The sequence below is a fragment of the Macaca fascicularis genome, chromosome X (genome assembly GCF_037993035.2).
Source record: "Macaca fascicularis isolate 582-1 chromosome X, T2T-MFA8v1.1".
Lineage (NCBI taxonomy): Eukaryota > Metazoa > Chordata > Mammalia > Primates > Cercopithecidae > Macaca > Macaca fascicularis.
Window position 1 is genome coordinate 82,871,462 of NC_088395.1, and position 17,526 is coordinate 82,888,987.

At 40.8% G+C, this 17,526-nt stretch overlaps 1 protein-coding gene across 2 annotated transcripts; it reads left to right on the forward strand.

The window, feature by feature from the left end:
• The first annotated feature begins 12,197 nt into the window (after positions 1-12,197).
• Positions 12,198-17,341, forward strand: PBDC1 (polysaccharide biosynthesis domain containing 1). Of its 2 annotated transcripts, XM_005593987.3 has the most exons (6): positions 12,198-12,349; positions 12,745-12,810; positions 14,052-14,111; positions 14,633-14,773; positions 16,014-16,125; positions 16,753-17,341. In XM_005593987.3, the coding sequence occupies exons 1-6, from the start codon at positions 12,320-12,322 to the stop codon at positions 17,043-17,045; spliced, it is 702 nt and encodes a 233-aa protein (XP_005594044.1). In that variant the 5' UTR covers positions 12,198-12,319; the 3' UTR covers positions 17,046-17,341. The 2 variants fall into 2 exon arrangements, with proteins under 2 accessions (XP_005594044.1, XP_005594045.1); XM_005593988.3 differs by lacking the exon at positions 16,014-16,125.
• Positions 17,342-17,526: the final 185 nt, after the last annotated feature.

Sequence of the window (17,526 nt, forward strand, 5' to 3'; positions counted from 1 at the left end):
ATTTTTAAATACTATTTAAAATGAACAATGAGAACACATGGACACAGCGAGTGGAATATCACACACCAGGGCCTGTCGGGGGGTGAGGGACAAGGGAAGGGAGAGCATTAGGACAAATACCTAATGCATGCGGGGCTTAAAACCTAGACGAGGGGTTGATGGGTGCAGCAAACCACCATGGCACATGTATACCTATATCACAAACCTGCATGTTCTGTACATGTATCCCAGAACTTAAAGTAAAATAAAAAAATAAAGAAAGAAAAAATAAAAGGAAAGAAAAATCCTGCCTATTGGGCTCATTTATAGAACCACTTAAAAACCGCCCTTGTCAAGTAAAAACTTTCCAATAAGTAACCCCTTAGCAATGCAGGCTTCTGGTATACACATTATAGGATTTCATCAGTGTACAGGTGCACCAGGTAGCCTTGGGGTAAAGATAGATTAAAGATCATGAATAATTACCTGCATTTCAGTGATAAGGCCCAGAAAGCTTCTCTTGCTTCCTTTTACCTCAGTGAATGCCCTCAGGCAATGCTTCTGGAGCCAGCTTACTCAATCTTTTCTCACCAGTAATGCCAGCCCTTTATTCCAGATTTTGTTGTTATATTTAACCCATCATATGCACTTGAAATCTTGAGAAAACTTGGAAAGTAGGGGAAGGTTTTCACAATAAATGAAAAGGTTGCCATAATTCTACAACCAATATATAATGACTCTTAGTTCTTTAATTTACTTCCCAATTGACTATTTTCTATCGGAGTAAAATAATGTTGTATGCATGCTACTATGATGATATTAAATGGTGTCACTTGCTACATTTCAGGTATTGTTGGGTATGTGTGGTTACTATCATAAATGACTTTCCTGCTTTCTTTCACTCACCCATCTTTCACAGAAAAAGATACTTAATATCAAAGTTAATCAGGTAATAAAAATTTTAATCATGGTGAGATACTATTTCTTTTCTGTCAGATAACTCTTTGATTTGGGAACTAAAAAGGGTACTAGAAAATGACATCCTTAGGAAGTAATATCCAGGAAGCTCAGCTTGGCCCACTACATAATACTGTGGCTGTTTGAGGAAAGTGATGATTTTTGAAGAGAGGACTACATTGCCTTCTCAGGTGTGTCTCCTTTGCCCAGCTCCCATGGGATCAAATATGAATCCAGTGAGGGCTACAAGTTATATTTATGAGTTCAGAAACAGTGCAAGTCACTTGGCACAGCCTAAATAACTCCATCTCAAAGCAGTTGGTCAGTGCAACTGGTGGGCCTGTGGTCAAAACAAAGGTTACTCTTGTGCCACCAGCACGAAGGAGCCATTCTTAGAGAAGTCTGGTTATTCCTTGGTCCAGAGCCCTGAATTATCCTGTAGATGTGTCTGAATCAGAACAGAGTAAATACCAAGTCATCAGGAAAAGCTCATCACTACTCTCATTCCTCTCTCTCCTCTGGCTGCTCACCTAGTGAGCTCTGCAGCAATATACTTAGTAGCCCCAGCCAGGGTGTGATGGCCACCAATGTTATCACCAGGCTTAGACAGAGGAAGGCTTGATGTTATATTCTGACATACAGTGCCATATCTTTACCTGAGAATGGAATGGAATGACAAAGGAGATCTGAATTATGGGTGTGAGAAAAGTTTCAGACAATTCTGAGTGAAAAATTAGTCCAATTCCTAAATGACCAAATTGTTCTGATTAGTTCGAAAAAAAGCACAACTGAGGCAGAAACTTTTCTGCATTTCTAGCTGAGAAAATTTAAAGATGGGGCTTGAATTACCAAGTGTTAATAGTATTTCAAAATGTTTTATGTTTCTATGAAAAATTGCTCTGTGACTACAAGAAAGTAAAACAAGAAAGAAGGAAGAAAGGGAGCATTGAGACAGAGTAAATAAAGCCAATGAAGGGAAGGAGAAAACAGTGACTATAGAGAGAAAAAACATGGGCTCAGTTCATTTTCCTCTTTAAAATCCAGAGCTGCCTGCCTCTAAAATTCAAAGTCTTGTCTATAACATCCTGGTGTTGTGCTTTCTGAGTGGGGCTTTCAGAACGTCCCTTGGGGAAAGCCTATGATGCACTGCAAAGAGATGGGCATGTCTGGGGTCAATGCGCATCCAATGTGATAGTCCCAACTCACCACAGTATCAAGGAGTTGCAGCTAGACCCACAAGTACTAGGCTAACATATGCCTATTTCTCCCCCATGCTCAACCCAGGTATCTCCCTTCACAGATGTGGAACAAAATAACCTTTGCAGAAAATAATATTAGAGCTTAAACCTGACCTATGTCTGGAAAGTCCATGGCATTCTGAGTGATCTATAATTTACTGAGCATTTGGTATATTCTAGTCCCTGTGCTAAGAGCCCATACATTCATGTCTTATATAATTCCATCATTAAAATAAGCACATAAGTCAAGTGTGTCTGTAATCTTCACTTTCAAAGTGAGGAAGCCAAGACTCTGCATTTAAGAGACTTGCCTAAGGCCACATAGATAATAAAACTCAGTTGCCTCTGAAATAAAAGATGACATAACTTTAACCACAAACCATCATGGCCCTAAGACTGAGTATGAGAGTCAGGTTGGTAACTTCCAAGGAGGAAGTGAATTTAAATCTATCCTGATTCCAGATCATTTGTACTGCCCCTGGTATAGTTGGAGAGGTGTCACTCTTTTTCTTTTCTTTCTTTTCTATTTCTTTTTTCTTTTTCTTTTTCTTTCTTTCTTTCTTTTTTTTTTTTTTTTTTTTTTTTGAGATTGGGTCTCACTCTGTTACCCAGGCTGAAGTGCAGTGGCATGATCTCGGTTCACTGCAACCTCCACCTCCCGGACTCAGGTGATCCTCCCACCTCAGCCTCCCAAGTATCTGGAACCACCACACCCAGCTAATTTTTTGTATTGTTAGTAGAGATGGAGTTTTGCCATGTTGCCCAGGCTGGTCTCGAACTCCTGAGCTCAAGTGACCCACCCGTCTTGGCCTCCCAAACTGCTGGGATTACACTCTTTTTCTTAAGTGCATTCATGCATATGTGCACACACATACTCATATACTAACACAGACTGGTATGGGACAGTCTGAGTCTCATGTGATCCATAGTCAGCAGTTAACAATAGTTATTTCTGTACCCTTACCTATGGAAGATATTCAGTCAAAAGTGATACCTGCTAAGGTTTTCATGGGAACTTAACGTATCAGGAGCTTTTAACCTTAACCTTAAGATGTATTCACTTCAGGAGTCAAGCGTGTTCCAGAATGCTTACAGGGTAGGTTTCATGTCTTTGTCTTCCAGTAATGCTTTGAATGTATTGTCATTAATCCATTCATGCCACAAAAAGTCATGGCACTCCTCTAATATGTGTCAGCCACTGTGCTATTCCTTGGAATCGCTATCATTATAATTACTACTGTCTTTTTTTTTTTTTGTAATGGTCAGTTTTAGTATAACAATATATCTCACTAGGATGAGTGCATTATGAGAGGGTACTGTACATTTTTCATCACTACATGTCTAGGTCTTCGACACATATGGGCATAGCTCTGAGTAGGCAATCAACAAATATTGGGGATTGAATGACAAATTTAATGGGGTATATAGTGTATGTAAGAAATAAGGAAAACAGGAGCCCTGGCTGGCAAGATGGCTGAGTAGGAACAGCTCCAGTCTGCAGCTCCCAGTGAGATCAATGCAGAAGGTGGGTGATTTTTGCATTTCCAACTAAGGTACCTGGTTCATCTCACTGGGACTGATTGAACACTGGGTGCAGCCCAAGGAGGGTGAGCCGAAGCAGAGTGGGGTGTCACCTCACCAGGGAAGTGCAAGGGGTCTGGGAACTCCCTCTCCTAGCCAAGGGAAGCCATTAGGGACTGTACTGTGCACTTCCGCCCAGATACTGTGCTTTTCCTACAGTCTTCACCACCCACAGACCAGGAGATTCACTCTGGTGCCCATGCCACCATGGCCCTGGGTTTCCAGCACAAAACTGGGCAGCCATTTGGGCAGACACTGAGCTAGCCGCAGGAGTTTTTCAAACCCCAGTGGTGCCTGGAATGCCTGCAAGACAGAACTGTTCACTCCCCTGGAAAGGAGACTGAAGCCAGGGAGCCAAGTGGTCTGGCTTGGTGGGTCTCAACCCCACAGAACCCAGCAAGCTAAGATCCACTGGCTTGAAATTCTCGCTGCTACCACAGCAGTCTGAGCTCGACCTGGGATGCTCCAGCTTGGTGGGGTGAAGGGTGTCTGCCATTGCTGAGGCTTGAGTAGGTGGTTTCACCCTCACAGTGTAAACAAAGCCTCCTAGAAGTTCCATCTGGGAGGAGCCCAGCACACCTCACTCAGCAAGGCCACTGCAGCCAGACTGCCTCTCCAGATTCCCTCCTCTCTGGAGGGCGCATCTCTGAAAACAAGGCAGCAGCCCCATTCAGGGACTTATAGATAAAACACCCACCTCCCTGAGACAGAGCACCTGGGGGAAGGGGTGGTTGGGGGCACAGCTTCAGCAGACTTAAACGTTCCTACATGGCAGCTCTGAAGACAGCAGCGGATCTCCCAGCACAGCGTTCGAGCTCTGATAAGGGACAGACTATCTCCTCAAGTGGGTCCCTGACCCCCATGTATCCTTACTGGGAGGCACCTCCCAGTAAGGGCCGACAGACACCTCAAACAGGAGAGCTCTGGCTGGCATCTGGCAGATGCCCCTCTAGGAAGAAGCTTACAGAGGAAGGAACGGACAGCAATCTTTGCTGTTCTGCAGCCTCTGCTGGTGATAACCAGGCAAAAAGGGTCTGATGTGGACCCCCAGCAAACTCCAGCAGACCTGCAGCAGAGGGGCCTGACTGTTAGAAGGAAAACTAACAAAGAGAAAGTAATAGTGTCATAGTCAACAAAAAGGACGTCAATTCAGAGACCCCAGCCTAAGGTCACTGACTTCAAAGACCAAAGGTAGATAAATCCACGAAGATGGGGAGAAATCAGCACAAAAAGGCTGAAAATTCCAAAAACCAGAATGCCTCTTCTCCTCCAAAGGATCACAACTCCTCTCCAGCAAGGGAACAAAACTGGATGGAGAATGAGTTTGATAAATTAACAGAAGTAGGCTTCAGAAGGTGGGTAATAACAAACTCCTCCAAGCTAAAGGAGCATGTTGTAACCCAATGCAAGGAAGCTAAGAACCTTAAAAAATGTTAGATGAATTGCTAACTAAAATAACCAGTTTAGAGAAGAAAATAAATGACCTGATGGAGCTGAAAAACACAGCACAAGAACTTTGTGAAGCATACACAAGAATCAACAGCTGAATGGATCAAGTGGAAGGAAAGATATCAGAGATTGAAGATCAACTCAAAGAAATAAAGTGAGAAGACAAGATTAGAGAAAGAAGAGGGAAAAGAAACAAACAAAGCCCCCAAGAAACATGGGACTATGTGAAAAGACCAAATCTGTGTTTGATAAGTGTACCTGAAAGTGACAGGAAGAATGAAACCAAGTTGGAAAACACTCCTCAGGATATTATCCAGGAGAACTTCCCCAACCTAACAAGGCAGGCCAACAATCAAATTCAGGAAATACAGAGAACACCACAAAGATACTCTTCAAGAAGAGCAACCCCAAGACACATAATCGTCAGGTTCACCAAGGCTGAAATGAAGGAATAAAATATTAAGGGCAGTCAGAAAGAAAGGTTGGGCTATCCACAAAGGGAATCCCATCAGACTAACAGTGGATCTCTTGGCAGAAACCCTGCAAGCCAGAAGAGAGTGGGGGCCAATATTCAACATTCTTAAAGAAAAGAATTTGCAACCTAGAATTTCATATCCAGCCAAACTAAGCTTCATAAGTGAAGGAGAAATAAAATCCTTTACAGACAAGCAAATGCTGAGAGATTTTGTCACCACCTGGCCTGCCTTACAAGAGCTCCTGAAGGAAGCACTAAACATGGAAAGGATCAACCAGTACCAGTCACTACAAAAATGTACCAAATTGTAACGACCATCGACACTATGAAGAAACTGAATCAACTAATGGGCAAAATAACCAGCTAGGATCACAATGACAGGATCAAACTTACACATAACAATATTAACCTTAAGTGTAAATGGGCTAACTGCCCCAATTGAAAGACACAGACTGGCAAATTGGATAAAGAGTCAAGACCTATCAGTGTGCTGTATTCAGATGCATCTCACGTGCAAAGACACACATAGGCTCAAAAGAAAGGGATGGAGGAATATTTACAAAGCAAATGGAGAGCAAAAAAGAAAGCAGGGGTTGCAATCCTAGTCTGATAAAACAGACTTTAAACCAACAATGATCAAAAAAGACAAAGATGGGCATCACATAATGGTAGAGGGATCAATGAAACAAAAAGAGCTAACTATCCTAAATATATATGCACCCAAATACAGGAGCACCCAGATTCATAAAGCAAGTTCATAGAGACCTACAAAGAGACTTAGATTCCCACACAATAATAGTGGTAGACTTTAACACCTCAGTGCCAATATTAGAAAGATCAATGAGACAGAATATTAACAAGAATATCCAGGACTTCACTCAGCTCTGGACCAGGCAGACCTAATATATATCTGCAGAACTTTCCACCCCAAATCAACAGAATATACATTCTTCTCAGTACCACATTGCACTTATTCTAATACTGACCATATAAATGGAAGTAAAACACCCCTCAGCAAATGCAAAAGAACATAAATCATAACAAACAGTCTCTCAGACCACAGTGCAATTAAATTAGAAGGTAGGATTAAGACACTCACTCAAAACCACATAACTACATGGAAACTGAATAACCTGCTCCTGAATGACTACTGGGTAAATAGCAAAATGAAGGCAGAAGTAAAGATGTTCATTAAAAACAATGAGAACAAAGACACAACGTACCAGAATCTCTGGGACACAGTTAAAACAGTGTTTAGAGGGAAATTTATAGCACTAAATGCCCATAAAAGCAAACAGGAAAGATCTAAAACCAACACCCTAACATCACATTTAAAACAACTAGAGAAGTAGGAGCAAATAAATTCAAAAGCTAGCAGAAGTTAAGAAATAACTAAGATCAGAGAACTGAAGGAGATAGAGACACGAAAAACCCTTCAAAAAAAATCAATGAATCCAGGAGCTGGATTTTTGAAAAGATAAAAAATATAGACCACTAGCCAGACTAATACAGGAAAAAAAAAAAAGAGAAGAATCAAATAGATGCAATAAAAACTGATAAAGGGGATATCACTGCTGATCCCACAGAAATACAAACTACTATCAGAGAATATTATAAACACTGCTATGCAAATAAACTAGAAAATCCAGAAGAAATGGCTACGTTCCTCAAAGCATACACCCTCCCATGACTAAACCAGGAAGAAGTCGAAACCCTTAAGAGACCAATAACAAGGTCTGAAATTGAGGTGGCAATTAATAACCTACCAACCATAAAATGTCCAGGACCAGACACATTCACAGCCAGATTCTACCAGAGGTACAAAGAAGAGCTGGTACCATTCCTTCTGAAACTATTCCAAACAATAGAAAAGGAGGGACTCCTCCCTAACTCATTTTATGAGGCCAGCATCATCCCAATACCAAAACCTGGCAGAGACACAACAAAAAAAGAAAATTTCAGGCCAATATCCCTGATGAACATCGATGCAAAAATCCTCAATAAAGTACTGGGAAACCAAATCCAGCAGCACATCAAAAAGCTTATCCAACACAGTCAAGTCAGCTTCATCCCAGGATTGCAAGGCTGGTTCAACATAAACAAATCAATAAACGTAATCCATCACATAAACAGAACCAAAGACAAAAACCACATGATTATCTCAATAGATGCAGAAAATACCTTCCATAAAATTCAACAGCCCTTCATGCTAAAAACTCTCAATAAACTAGGTATTAATGGAAGATATCTCAAAATAATAAGAGCTATTTATGACAAACCCACAGCCAATGTCATACTGAATGGGCAAAAACTGGAAGCATTCCTGTTGAAAACCGGCACAAGATAAGGATGCCCTCTCTCACCACTTCTATTTAACATAGTATTGGAAGTTCTGGCCAGGGCAATCAGGCAAGAGAAAGAAATAAAGGGTATTCAATTAGGAAAAGAGGAAGTCAAATTGTCCCTGTTTGCAGAGGACATGAATGTATATTTAGAAAACCCCACCATCTCAGTCCAAAATCTCCTTAAGCTGATAAACAACTTCAGCAAAGTGTCAGGATACAAAATCCATGTACAAAAATCACAAGCATTCCTATACACCAATATAACAGATCAACGGAGAGCCAAATCATGAGTAAACTCCAATTCACAATTGCTACAATGAGAATAAAATACCTGGGAAAACAACTTACAATGGATGTGAAGCACCTCTATAAGGATAACTAAAAACCACTGCTCAAGGTAATCAGACAGGACACAAACAAATGTAAAAATATTCCATGCTCATGGCTAGGAAGAATCAATATCATCAAAATGGCCATACTGCCCAAAGTAATTCATAGATTCAATGCTATGCCCATCAAGCTACCATAGACTGTCCTCACAGAATTGGAAAAAAACTACTTTCAATTTCATATGGAACCAAAAAAGAACCCGTATAGCCAAGACAATCCTAAGAAAAAACAACAAAGCTGGAGGCATCACACTACCTAACTTCATACTATACTATAAGGCTGCATTAACCAAAACAGCATGGTACTGCTACCAAAACAGATATATAGACCACTGGAACATAACAGAGGCCTCAGAAATAACTCCACACATATACAACCATCAGATCTTTGACAAAACAAGCAATGGGGAAAGGATTCCCTATTTAATAAATGGTGTTGGGAAAACTGGCTAGCCATATGCAGAAAGCCGAAACTGGATCCCTTCCTTACACATTATACAAAAATTAACTCAAATGATTTAAAGACTTAAACGTAAGACCTAAAACCATAAAAACCCTAGAAGAAAACCTAGGCAATACCATTTAGGAGATAGGTATGGGCAAAGACTTCATGACTAAAACACCAAAAACAATGGTAACAAAAGCCAAAATTAACAAATGAGATCTAATTAAATTAAAGAGCTTCTGCACAGCAAAAGAAACTATCATCAGAGTGGACAGGCAACATACAGAATGGAGAAAATTTTTTGTGATCTACCCATCTGACAAAAGGCTCATATCCAGAATCTACAAAGAACTTAAACAAATTTACAAACAAACAAACAAAAAAACCAACTTCGTCAAAAAGTGGGCAAAGGATATGAACAGACACTTCTCAAAAGAAGACATTTATGCAGCCAACAAACATATGAAAAAAAGTTGATCATCACTGGTCATTAAAGAAATGCAAATCAAAACCACGATGAGATACCATCTCATGTCAGTTAGAATGGCGATCATTAAAATGTCAGGAAACAACAGATGCTAGAGAGGATGTGGAGAAATAGGAATGCTTTTCCACTGTTAGTTGGAGTGTAAATTAGTTCAATCATTCTGGAAGACAGCGTGGTGATTTGTCAAGGATCTAGAACTAGAAATACCATTTGACCCAGCAATCCCATTACTGGGTATATACGCAAAGGATTATAAATCATTCTATTGTAAAGACACATATGCATGTATTTTTATTTTAGCACTATTTCCTACTTTTGCTATCTCTCTTCATTCATGAAGTTTCTTTGGAGATAGACCTAGCTTATCCTCCAGGAAAGTATTTTGCATAAGGTCAGTTACTCAGTACTCTTAAGTTTCTCTAAACTGAAAATAATTTTTAAAGTGCCTGGGTTCCCTAAAACATTAAAAATAAGACCCATTAACCATATGATTAATTATATGATCCAGTGATCCTAATTCTGGGTAAATATCCAAAAAAAAAAAACCAAAAAAAACAAAAAACAAAAAACAAAACCGAAAGCAAGGTCTCACAGTGATATTTGTACACTCATGTTCATAGCAGCATTATGCACAATAGCCAAAAGGTGAAAGTAACCCAAGTGTTTATCAATGAATAAATGGATAAACAAGATGTGGTATTTACATACAATCTTTTTTTTTTTTTTTTTTTTTTTGTGAGACAGTCTCACTCTGTCACCCAGGCTGGAGTGCAGTGGTGTGATCTCGGCTCACTACAACCTCTGCCTCCCAGGTTCAAGCAATTATCCTGTCTCAGCCTCCCAAGTAGCTGGGATTACAGGCACCCGCCACCATGTCTGGCTAATTTTTTTGTGTGTTTTTAGTACAGATGGGCTTTCACTGTGTTAGCCAGGCTGGTTTCAAACTCCTGATCTCAAGTGAGCCGCCTGCCTCAGCCTCCCAAAGTGTTAGGATTACAGGCATGAGTCACCGCACCCGGCCTTAATGGAATATTATTCAGCTTTAAAAATGTAGGAAATCCTGTCATATGCTACAAAGTGGATGAAACTTGAGGACATTATTCAGTCCCCAAAAGAAAAATACGGTATGACTCCAGTTATATGCAGTGTCTAACGTAATTAAATTCATAGAAAATAGAATGGTGGCTACCCGGGGCCAAAAGGAGAGGAAAGTGGAGAATCGTTCTTTAATGCATACGGAGTTTCAATTTTGCAAAATGAAAAAGTTCTGGAGATCTGTCACACAACAATGTAAATATACTTAACACTACCTAAGTGTACACTTAAAAATGATTAAAATGGTAAATTTTTATATTATCTGGTCTTTACCCCGATTTTTTAAAAAAGTCCCTAGACCTCATGTTTCTTTCTAGCTGCACCTGTTTTGGAAGAACTTTCCATGATCACTAACATCTCTTTTTTATCTCCCACTCCCTCTTCAACCCACTACCATCTGACTTCTGCCCTTGTTCAGGTTGTCAATGACCATTCTACTAAACCTGCTCTTGCTAAGGTTGTCAACCTCCCTATATGTTTATGCTTAGTATACTCAACTGAGAGTACTGGGTTCTGCTCACCACTTATTTCTAGAAGCTCTTACATCCTTTGGTTTCTGTGAGGCTTCGCCTTGTTCTTTGACAGACAACTGACAACTTTTTTTTAAGTCTTTTTTTTTTTTTTTCTGCCTTTTTTCCTTCATAAATGCTTGACCTGCTGCTTTTTGTGTCTTTACAGTTCTTTATAGATTTCTTATGAAAGCTCAACTAAACCTGAAGTACCAACTATCAAATTTATCTCCGATCAGATCTCCCTCTGCCTGGTCAATTCTATCTGAATGCCCCATAGGCTCTTCTAAACTTAACTTCTCAAATTAAACTCATCATCTCTCCTCTGTGTTCCCTTGCTCAACGATATTTATCCCCAAATCCTATTCTGAAATCTGGGAGTCATAGTAGAATCCTAATTCTCCTTTATGCTCTACATGAAATTAGTCAAAAAGTTCTATTGATTATAAGCCCCATTAATTCTCAAAATTCATCTCAACTGTCACTGCTTTAGTTTAGATTTTCATCACCCACTGCCTTCAAGCTGGTGTCTCTGTCTCCAATTTCGTCTTCCTCAAATTAATCTTCCATGTTGTGTTACAGAGATCAGAAAAGTTAAGTCTGACCATGAAGCTGGCCTACTTAAAAATCTTCAGTAGCTTAGTGTTGCTCTAAGGGTAAACTCTCTACTCCCTAACATTCAGCATACCAAAGGCCCTGTGCTCCCTCGATGACTCCACTCTGGATTCAGCTATACTGTTTTTGTAATTCCCAGCAAGGTGCCATTAATGGCTTTGTTTGTGCTCTTCCCTCTGCCTGGACTGTCTTTCCCTGTCTGCTTGGCTAAGCTCCCTTCATAATTTGGCTTAGGTATCCCCCATTCATGCTCCCACAACATCCGATGCTATGCTGTGAGCACTACTGTGTCCGGTCCCTCACTATATCTAGTTCTTCCAAGGCAGGTACTAAATTCTTCATCCCTGCACTCCGCCCCCTAGCACCATGCCTTTTCGTGAATCACTCCCTGGTTGTGGGTACTGGGGTGTATGTGTATGCGCATGTGCGTATATGCGCACTTGAATGGAGAGTGAATTTGAATTTTGGCTGAGCACACGGCACAGTGAAGACACGAAAGGGGCACTATTTTAACTCAGCCTTTTCCCGTGATCACCACCGAAATTACTGATCAGTCAATCACCTCAGATCTCTCAAGCAGTCCAGCCTACGCACCAGTACTCCACCTCTGCGCCTGCGCGGGGAGGGTAAGGCGGGGCCAGCAACTTCCTCGCGGGGAGGGAGAGTGCACAGTGGAGCCGCCAGTTGAGAAAGACTCTGATCCGGCTCAGCTTTCCAATCAGCTGCGGAAGGAGCCACGCTTTCTGGTTTGCAACATGGCGGCCACCAGTGGAACTGATGAACAGGTGAGACGCTGCTCTGGGGTCGGGTGAGTGGGGAGGTCGAGCCAGGTGGAGCCTTTTTTTTTTTCTTTTTTGAGACAGGGTGTCACTCAGTCGCCCAGGCTGGAGCGCAGTGGTGGGATCACGGCTCACTGCAGCCTCGACCTCCGGGATTCAGGTCTTCCGCCCACCTCAGCCTCCCGAGGAGCTGGGACTACGGGCCCGTGCCACCACGCCCAGCTAAATTTTTTTTGTATTTTTTGTAGAGACGGGGTTTCGCCATGTCACCCAGGCTGGTCTTAAACTCCTGGGCTCAGGCGATCCGCCCGCCTCCAGCCTCCCAAAGTGCTGGGATTACAGACACGAGCCACCGTGCCCGGCCTTGGGTGGAGCCTTGAACTCTTTTTCCCCCTTTCTAGGTTTCCGGGGAGTTGGTGTCTGTGGCACATGCGCTTTCTCTCCCAGCAGAGTCGTATGGCAACGATGTGAGTATGACTCACCCACAGCTCCCACCCACTCAGCTAGCCTGGGATCTCTGCAGGACCTGCCGCTAAGTTACAACTTCATGTCCTGATAATCTACCGCAGACCCTCTCCGCTTACACCAGAAACCGCACCTGCGTTCAATTCGTTTTAATCTTAGTACGCAAACGCAGGACTAACGCCTGTGAAAGTGGTTCCCCAAGTTGGCCACGCTTTAGAATTACTGGGGAGCTTTTAAACATCCCGCTGCCTAGATTGCTGTTCATACCATCTAAATCAGAATGTCTGGGGAATGAGAGCCAAGAATCAGTATTTTTAAAGGGTCTCTGAGGGATTCCATTGTGCAGCAAAGTTGGACTGGCTTATGTGTGTCTGGTTTAGAAAATTACTGAGAAAGTATATGACGTATTTTCCAAAACAAGACAAGGGGATGTGAGAATAGTAAAAACACCCAAATAAGAATGTGATACATATAATGAGTGGGTCAGGCCATAAGATCCAAATAATTTAGCTGAAGGAGAAATCCCTAAGGGGTCAAGGAAGTAGAAGACTTGACTGAGGAAATGGAGCTTTAACTGTATCCTCCAAGTGTAGGTGGACAAAGGACATGGACTGGCAGGTAGGAAAAGTGCATGGTCTAAGGCATGGAGATAACAAATGCAAATGGCTTTTTTCTGGAGTCAGTGAAATAGCTCGGTCTCGTTGGAATGGGAGATTCCAGTGGAACAGGTGGGTGCTTGGTAAGACTTACTGTAACCTTGATCTGTTTCATGTGCTAATTCATTTCTAGGTGTTACAGTATGGGGAATTGGCTGGCAAACAAAAATGATTACGACATGCTTCAATCTTAAAAATGAAAAGTAATTTTCATCTTGATTCTTTGTTCACCCAACAACTCAGTGGAATTGATGGGTGTATTATTTCAGTTTTACAATGATTTAACTCAATCCCGAGAAGGTGATTTGTCTACTGCTTTATTTAGTCTCCCAGCTTTCACTAGCAGCTGGGAAGAGATAGGCAGTGGCTCACTGTGTTCATTACACTGTGTAGGTAGCTTCTTTTGGTTGTCATACGGACAAAAGAATTATTGTCCAAATTTATTACTCCAGTTTTTATCATTTGACAGTAACATCAAGTTTGGTAGCCCTCTTGAGCATTAACTAGACATCCACATACTTCCTTAATTTGTTATTCAGTAGTAGGATGGGGAGATTTATGACCTGGCATTCTTCACTCCTTTGCAGCCTGATATTGAGATGGCTTGGGCCATGAGAGCAATGCAACATGCTGAAGTCTATTACAAGGTGAGTTGTCTGTCTTCATCATTAAACAGAATTAAACATGTAATTATAGCATATGATGCTCTGCTTATCACTATTCTCAGCAAGTTAAACAGTTGTGTTTTGGAGATAGTTTTTATTAATGTAAGTTCTTACCCACAGACAACAGAGGAGTGAAGGCAAATTTGTTTCTACAATGAGTTCTGCTGCTTTACCCAGTGTTGTAATGCTAACTGACAAGAGGGCGTCTGGCCCATACATAGTAGGCACTTAATAAATGTTTGTTGAATGAACGAGCAATCCATGGAGGGCAATAGCCAGGCAGTACTATGGTTAAATAAGCCAACTGCCAAATTGGTGGAAGGGATTGTAATAATATGTTATGGCCTTAAACTGTCATGATTTCATCCAGGATGTAGGCTGTCGACACTTCTTGAAGAGATCTTCTGCCCTGAGAATCATAAAGGTTTTCTGGCGGGAATGGGGAAGATAGAAGTATAGTAAATTACAAACTAGCATCTGTATGTTGTCTTACTGTTTGGCAGCTGATTTCATCAGTTGACCCACAGTTCCTGAAACTCACCAAAGTAGATGACCAAATTTACTCTGAGTTCCGGAAAAATTTTGAGACCCTTAGGATAGATGTATTGGACCCAGAAGAACTCAAGTCAGAATCAGCCAAAGAGGTAAAAATTCTCTTTCTTAAATATTACTTAGCATTTAACCAACAATTTTTGATTGTGAATATGTTTTTTTACATTTAAGCTCTTTTTTTGTTTAAGAAAAATATGTCAAGAACCAGAACTACTTTTCTAGTTTTAATCAACTAAGTTAGGAAATGAATGTTTTTCCAGTTTATGGACTTTTCATGTTGTTGAGTCTATTTTTTTCTCCTTTTTGTCTTAGATATTTTAAATCTCCACCCATCAGCCCTTTCAGAGGAGGATGGATCAGTTTATTTAAGTCGTATAGCCAGAAGACTTGGATGGGGAGTGGCAAATAGGGTATAGGAAGGTGTTTGATTCTCTGGATTTAAGTTCATGTGATTACAGGCCATGGATAACTGGAAAACTTTTGTTTTTCATTGCTTATGTGATTATCCTATACTTTGATAGGATACTAACACTTTTACAGTTAGGAAAAAAAATTTTTCCTTGAGAGTAAACCCTTGGCTAATGAAGAATCTAAAGTTTTTTTTTTTTTTTTTTTTTATTTTTATTTTTTTTTTTTTTTGATATAGGGTCTCACTCTGTTGCCCAGGCCATCTCAGCTCACTACAACCTCCACCTCTCAGGCTCAAGCAGTCCTCCTGCTTCAGCTTCCCTAGTAGGTGGGACTGCAGGTATATGCTACCATGCCCAGCTAATATTTTGTATTTTTTGGTAGAGGCGGGGTTTCACCTTGTTGACCAGGCTGGTCTTAAACTCCTGAGCTCAAGCGATCTGCCTGCCTCGGCCTTTCAAAGTGCTGGGATTATAGGCGCGAGCCACCGCACCCAGCCAAGAATCTACACTTTTAACTTCTAGCAGGCAGTTAGTGATCTTTGTCTTTGGAAAATTGTCACTACTGAATGGACTTCTTTATTAAAATCATTTGTGTTTTAGTGGGGATAGATGACCATTTTGGGCTGAACTGACCAGTAACTTCAAAACAAAACAATTTACTTAAGAAATCATATTTTAATTCTGCAGCAAAGGATTTATGTATTTTTCAAGTAAAATATTGTTCATCTTGGGAAATACCAGTCTAAAGACACAGTAGGTAGCACAAAAACGCATTGCTAGTTTCACTGTGAAACCAACAATCACCTCATTCCTAGTCTCACTGTGATTATTTTCCTTACTGGGGAAATGGAAGTCCCTCTCCTGGCCTTAGTACATCAACCTCTTGCATTTGTCAGCTAAAGCATTGTATTTGCCTTTATAGAAGTGGAGGCCATTCTGCTTGAAGTTTAATGGGATTGTTGAAGACTTCAACTATGGTACTTTGCTGCGACTAGATTGTTCTCAGGGCTATACTGAGGAAAACACCATCTTTGGTGAGTTTCTTCCCTCTGGAATTGTTTCTCTATAAGGAGACTGAACAGTCTGGTTTTACTGATGAATCAGTGACACGTATAGTTAGGTCACCTTATCTTGTTTCATCTTTAAAGATCTTGTTGCTATTTTTTACGTAACTTGAAGATAGTTAAGTATTTTCAATCTCATTAATATGAGATTGGAATTAAAGGTCTCTGAAGTTTATGACTATACTCGAATGGTTTGCATGTTATTTCAATTTTGTCCGATTTCCAGCATATTTAGGGAGCAGGCCAGGCACAGTGTCTCATGCCTTGTAATCCCAGCACTTTGGGAGGCTGACATGGGCGGATCACTTGAGCTGAGGATTTTGAGACCAGCCTGGGCAACATAGGGAGATCCCATCTCTACAAAAACATTTAAAAAATTAGCCAGGTGTAGTTGTAGTGGTGAGTGTTTGTAGTTCCAGCTATTCAGGAGACTGAGGCAGGAGGATTGCTTGAACCAGGGAAATTGAGGCTGCAGTAAGCTGTGATTGTGCCACTGCAGTCCAGCCCTGGTCATCAGAGTGAGACCCTGTCTCAAAAAAAAGAGATTTAGGGAATAAACTGAGAGTAGGATGATAATCAATTCTGTTCATTTTTCAGCCCCCAGGATACAATTCTTTGCCATTGAAATTGCTCGGAACCGGGAAGGCTATAACAAAGCTGTTTATATCAGTGTTCAGGACAAAGAAGGAGAGAAAGGAGTCAACAATGGAGGAGAAAAAGGAGCTGACAATGGAGAAGAAGAGAACACCAAGAATAGAGGAGAGAAAGGAGCTGATAGTGGAGAAGAAAAAAAGGAAGGAATCAACAGAGAAGACAAAACTGACAAAGGAGGAGAAAAAGAGAAAGAAGCTGACAAAGAAATCAACAAAAGTGGTGAAAAAGCTATGTAAGGTATACAGGGAACAGCACTCTAGAAGCTTTGACTTAATTGAGTCTACAAGTGCCACGGTGCTACTTGCATAGACCCCTTTGGTAAAATGTAAATTCATGTACAATTGAAGGATACTCAGGAGGACATCTTTCTAGTCTAACAGTCAGGAACTGATCTGGTCATTCCCTTGTATGAACTGTTCTAAAGACTATTAGTGGGGTGTTAATTGATTTTTCCTGGTATACTGTTGCTTGGATGACACCACTGGTCAAGTAAGAAATTTGTAAATAAATTTCTTTTGGTTCTTATTATCTATATCTGTGACTGATTTTAAAAAGGTATTTGACACTTGAAATTTTTTTCAAATATATAATCTCATCACCATGTCTTATATATAATAATTTACTCCTGTTTCTTACTGCATCTCACTGTTTCCTGTAGTAAAGTTCTCTAAACTTGTTAAGTTATACCCGGTGTTGGGATTAGAAGTCCTTATGTAA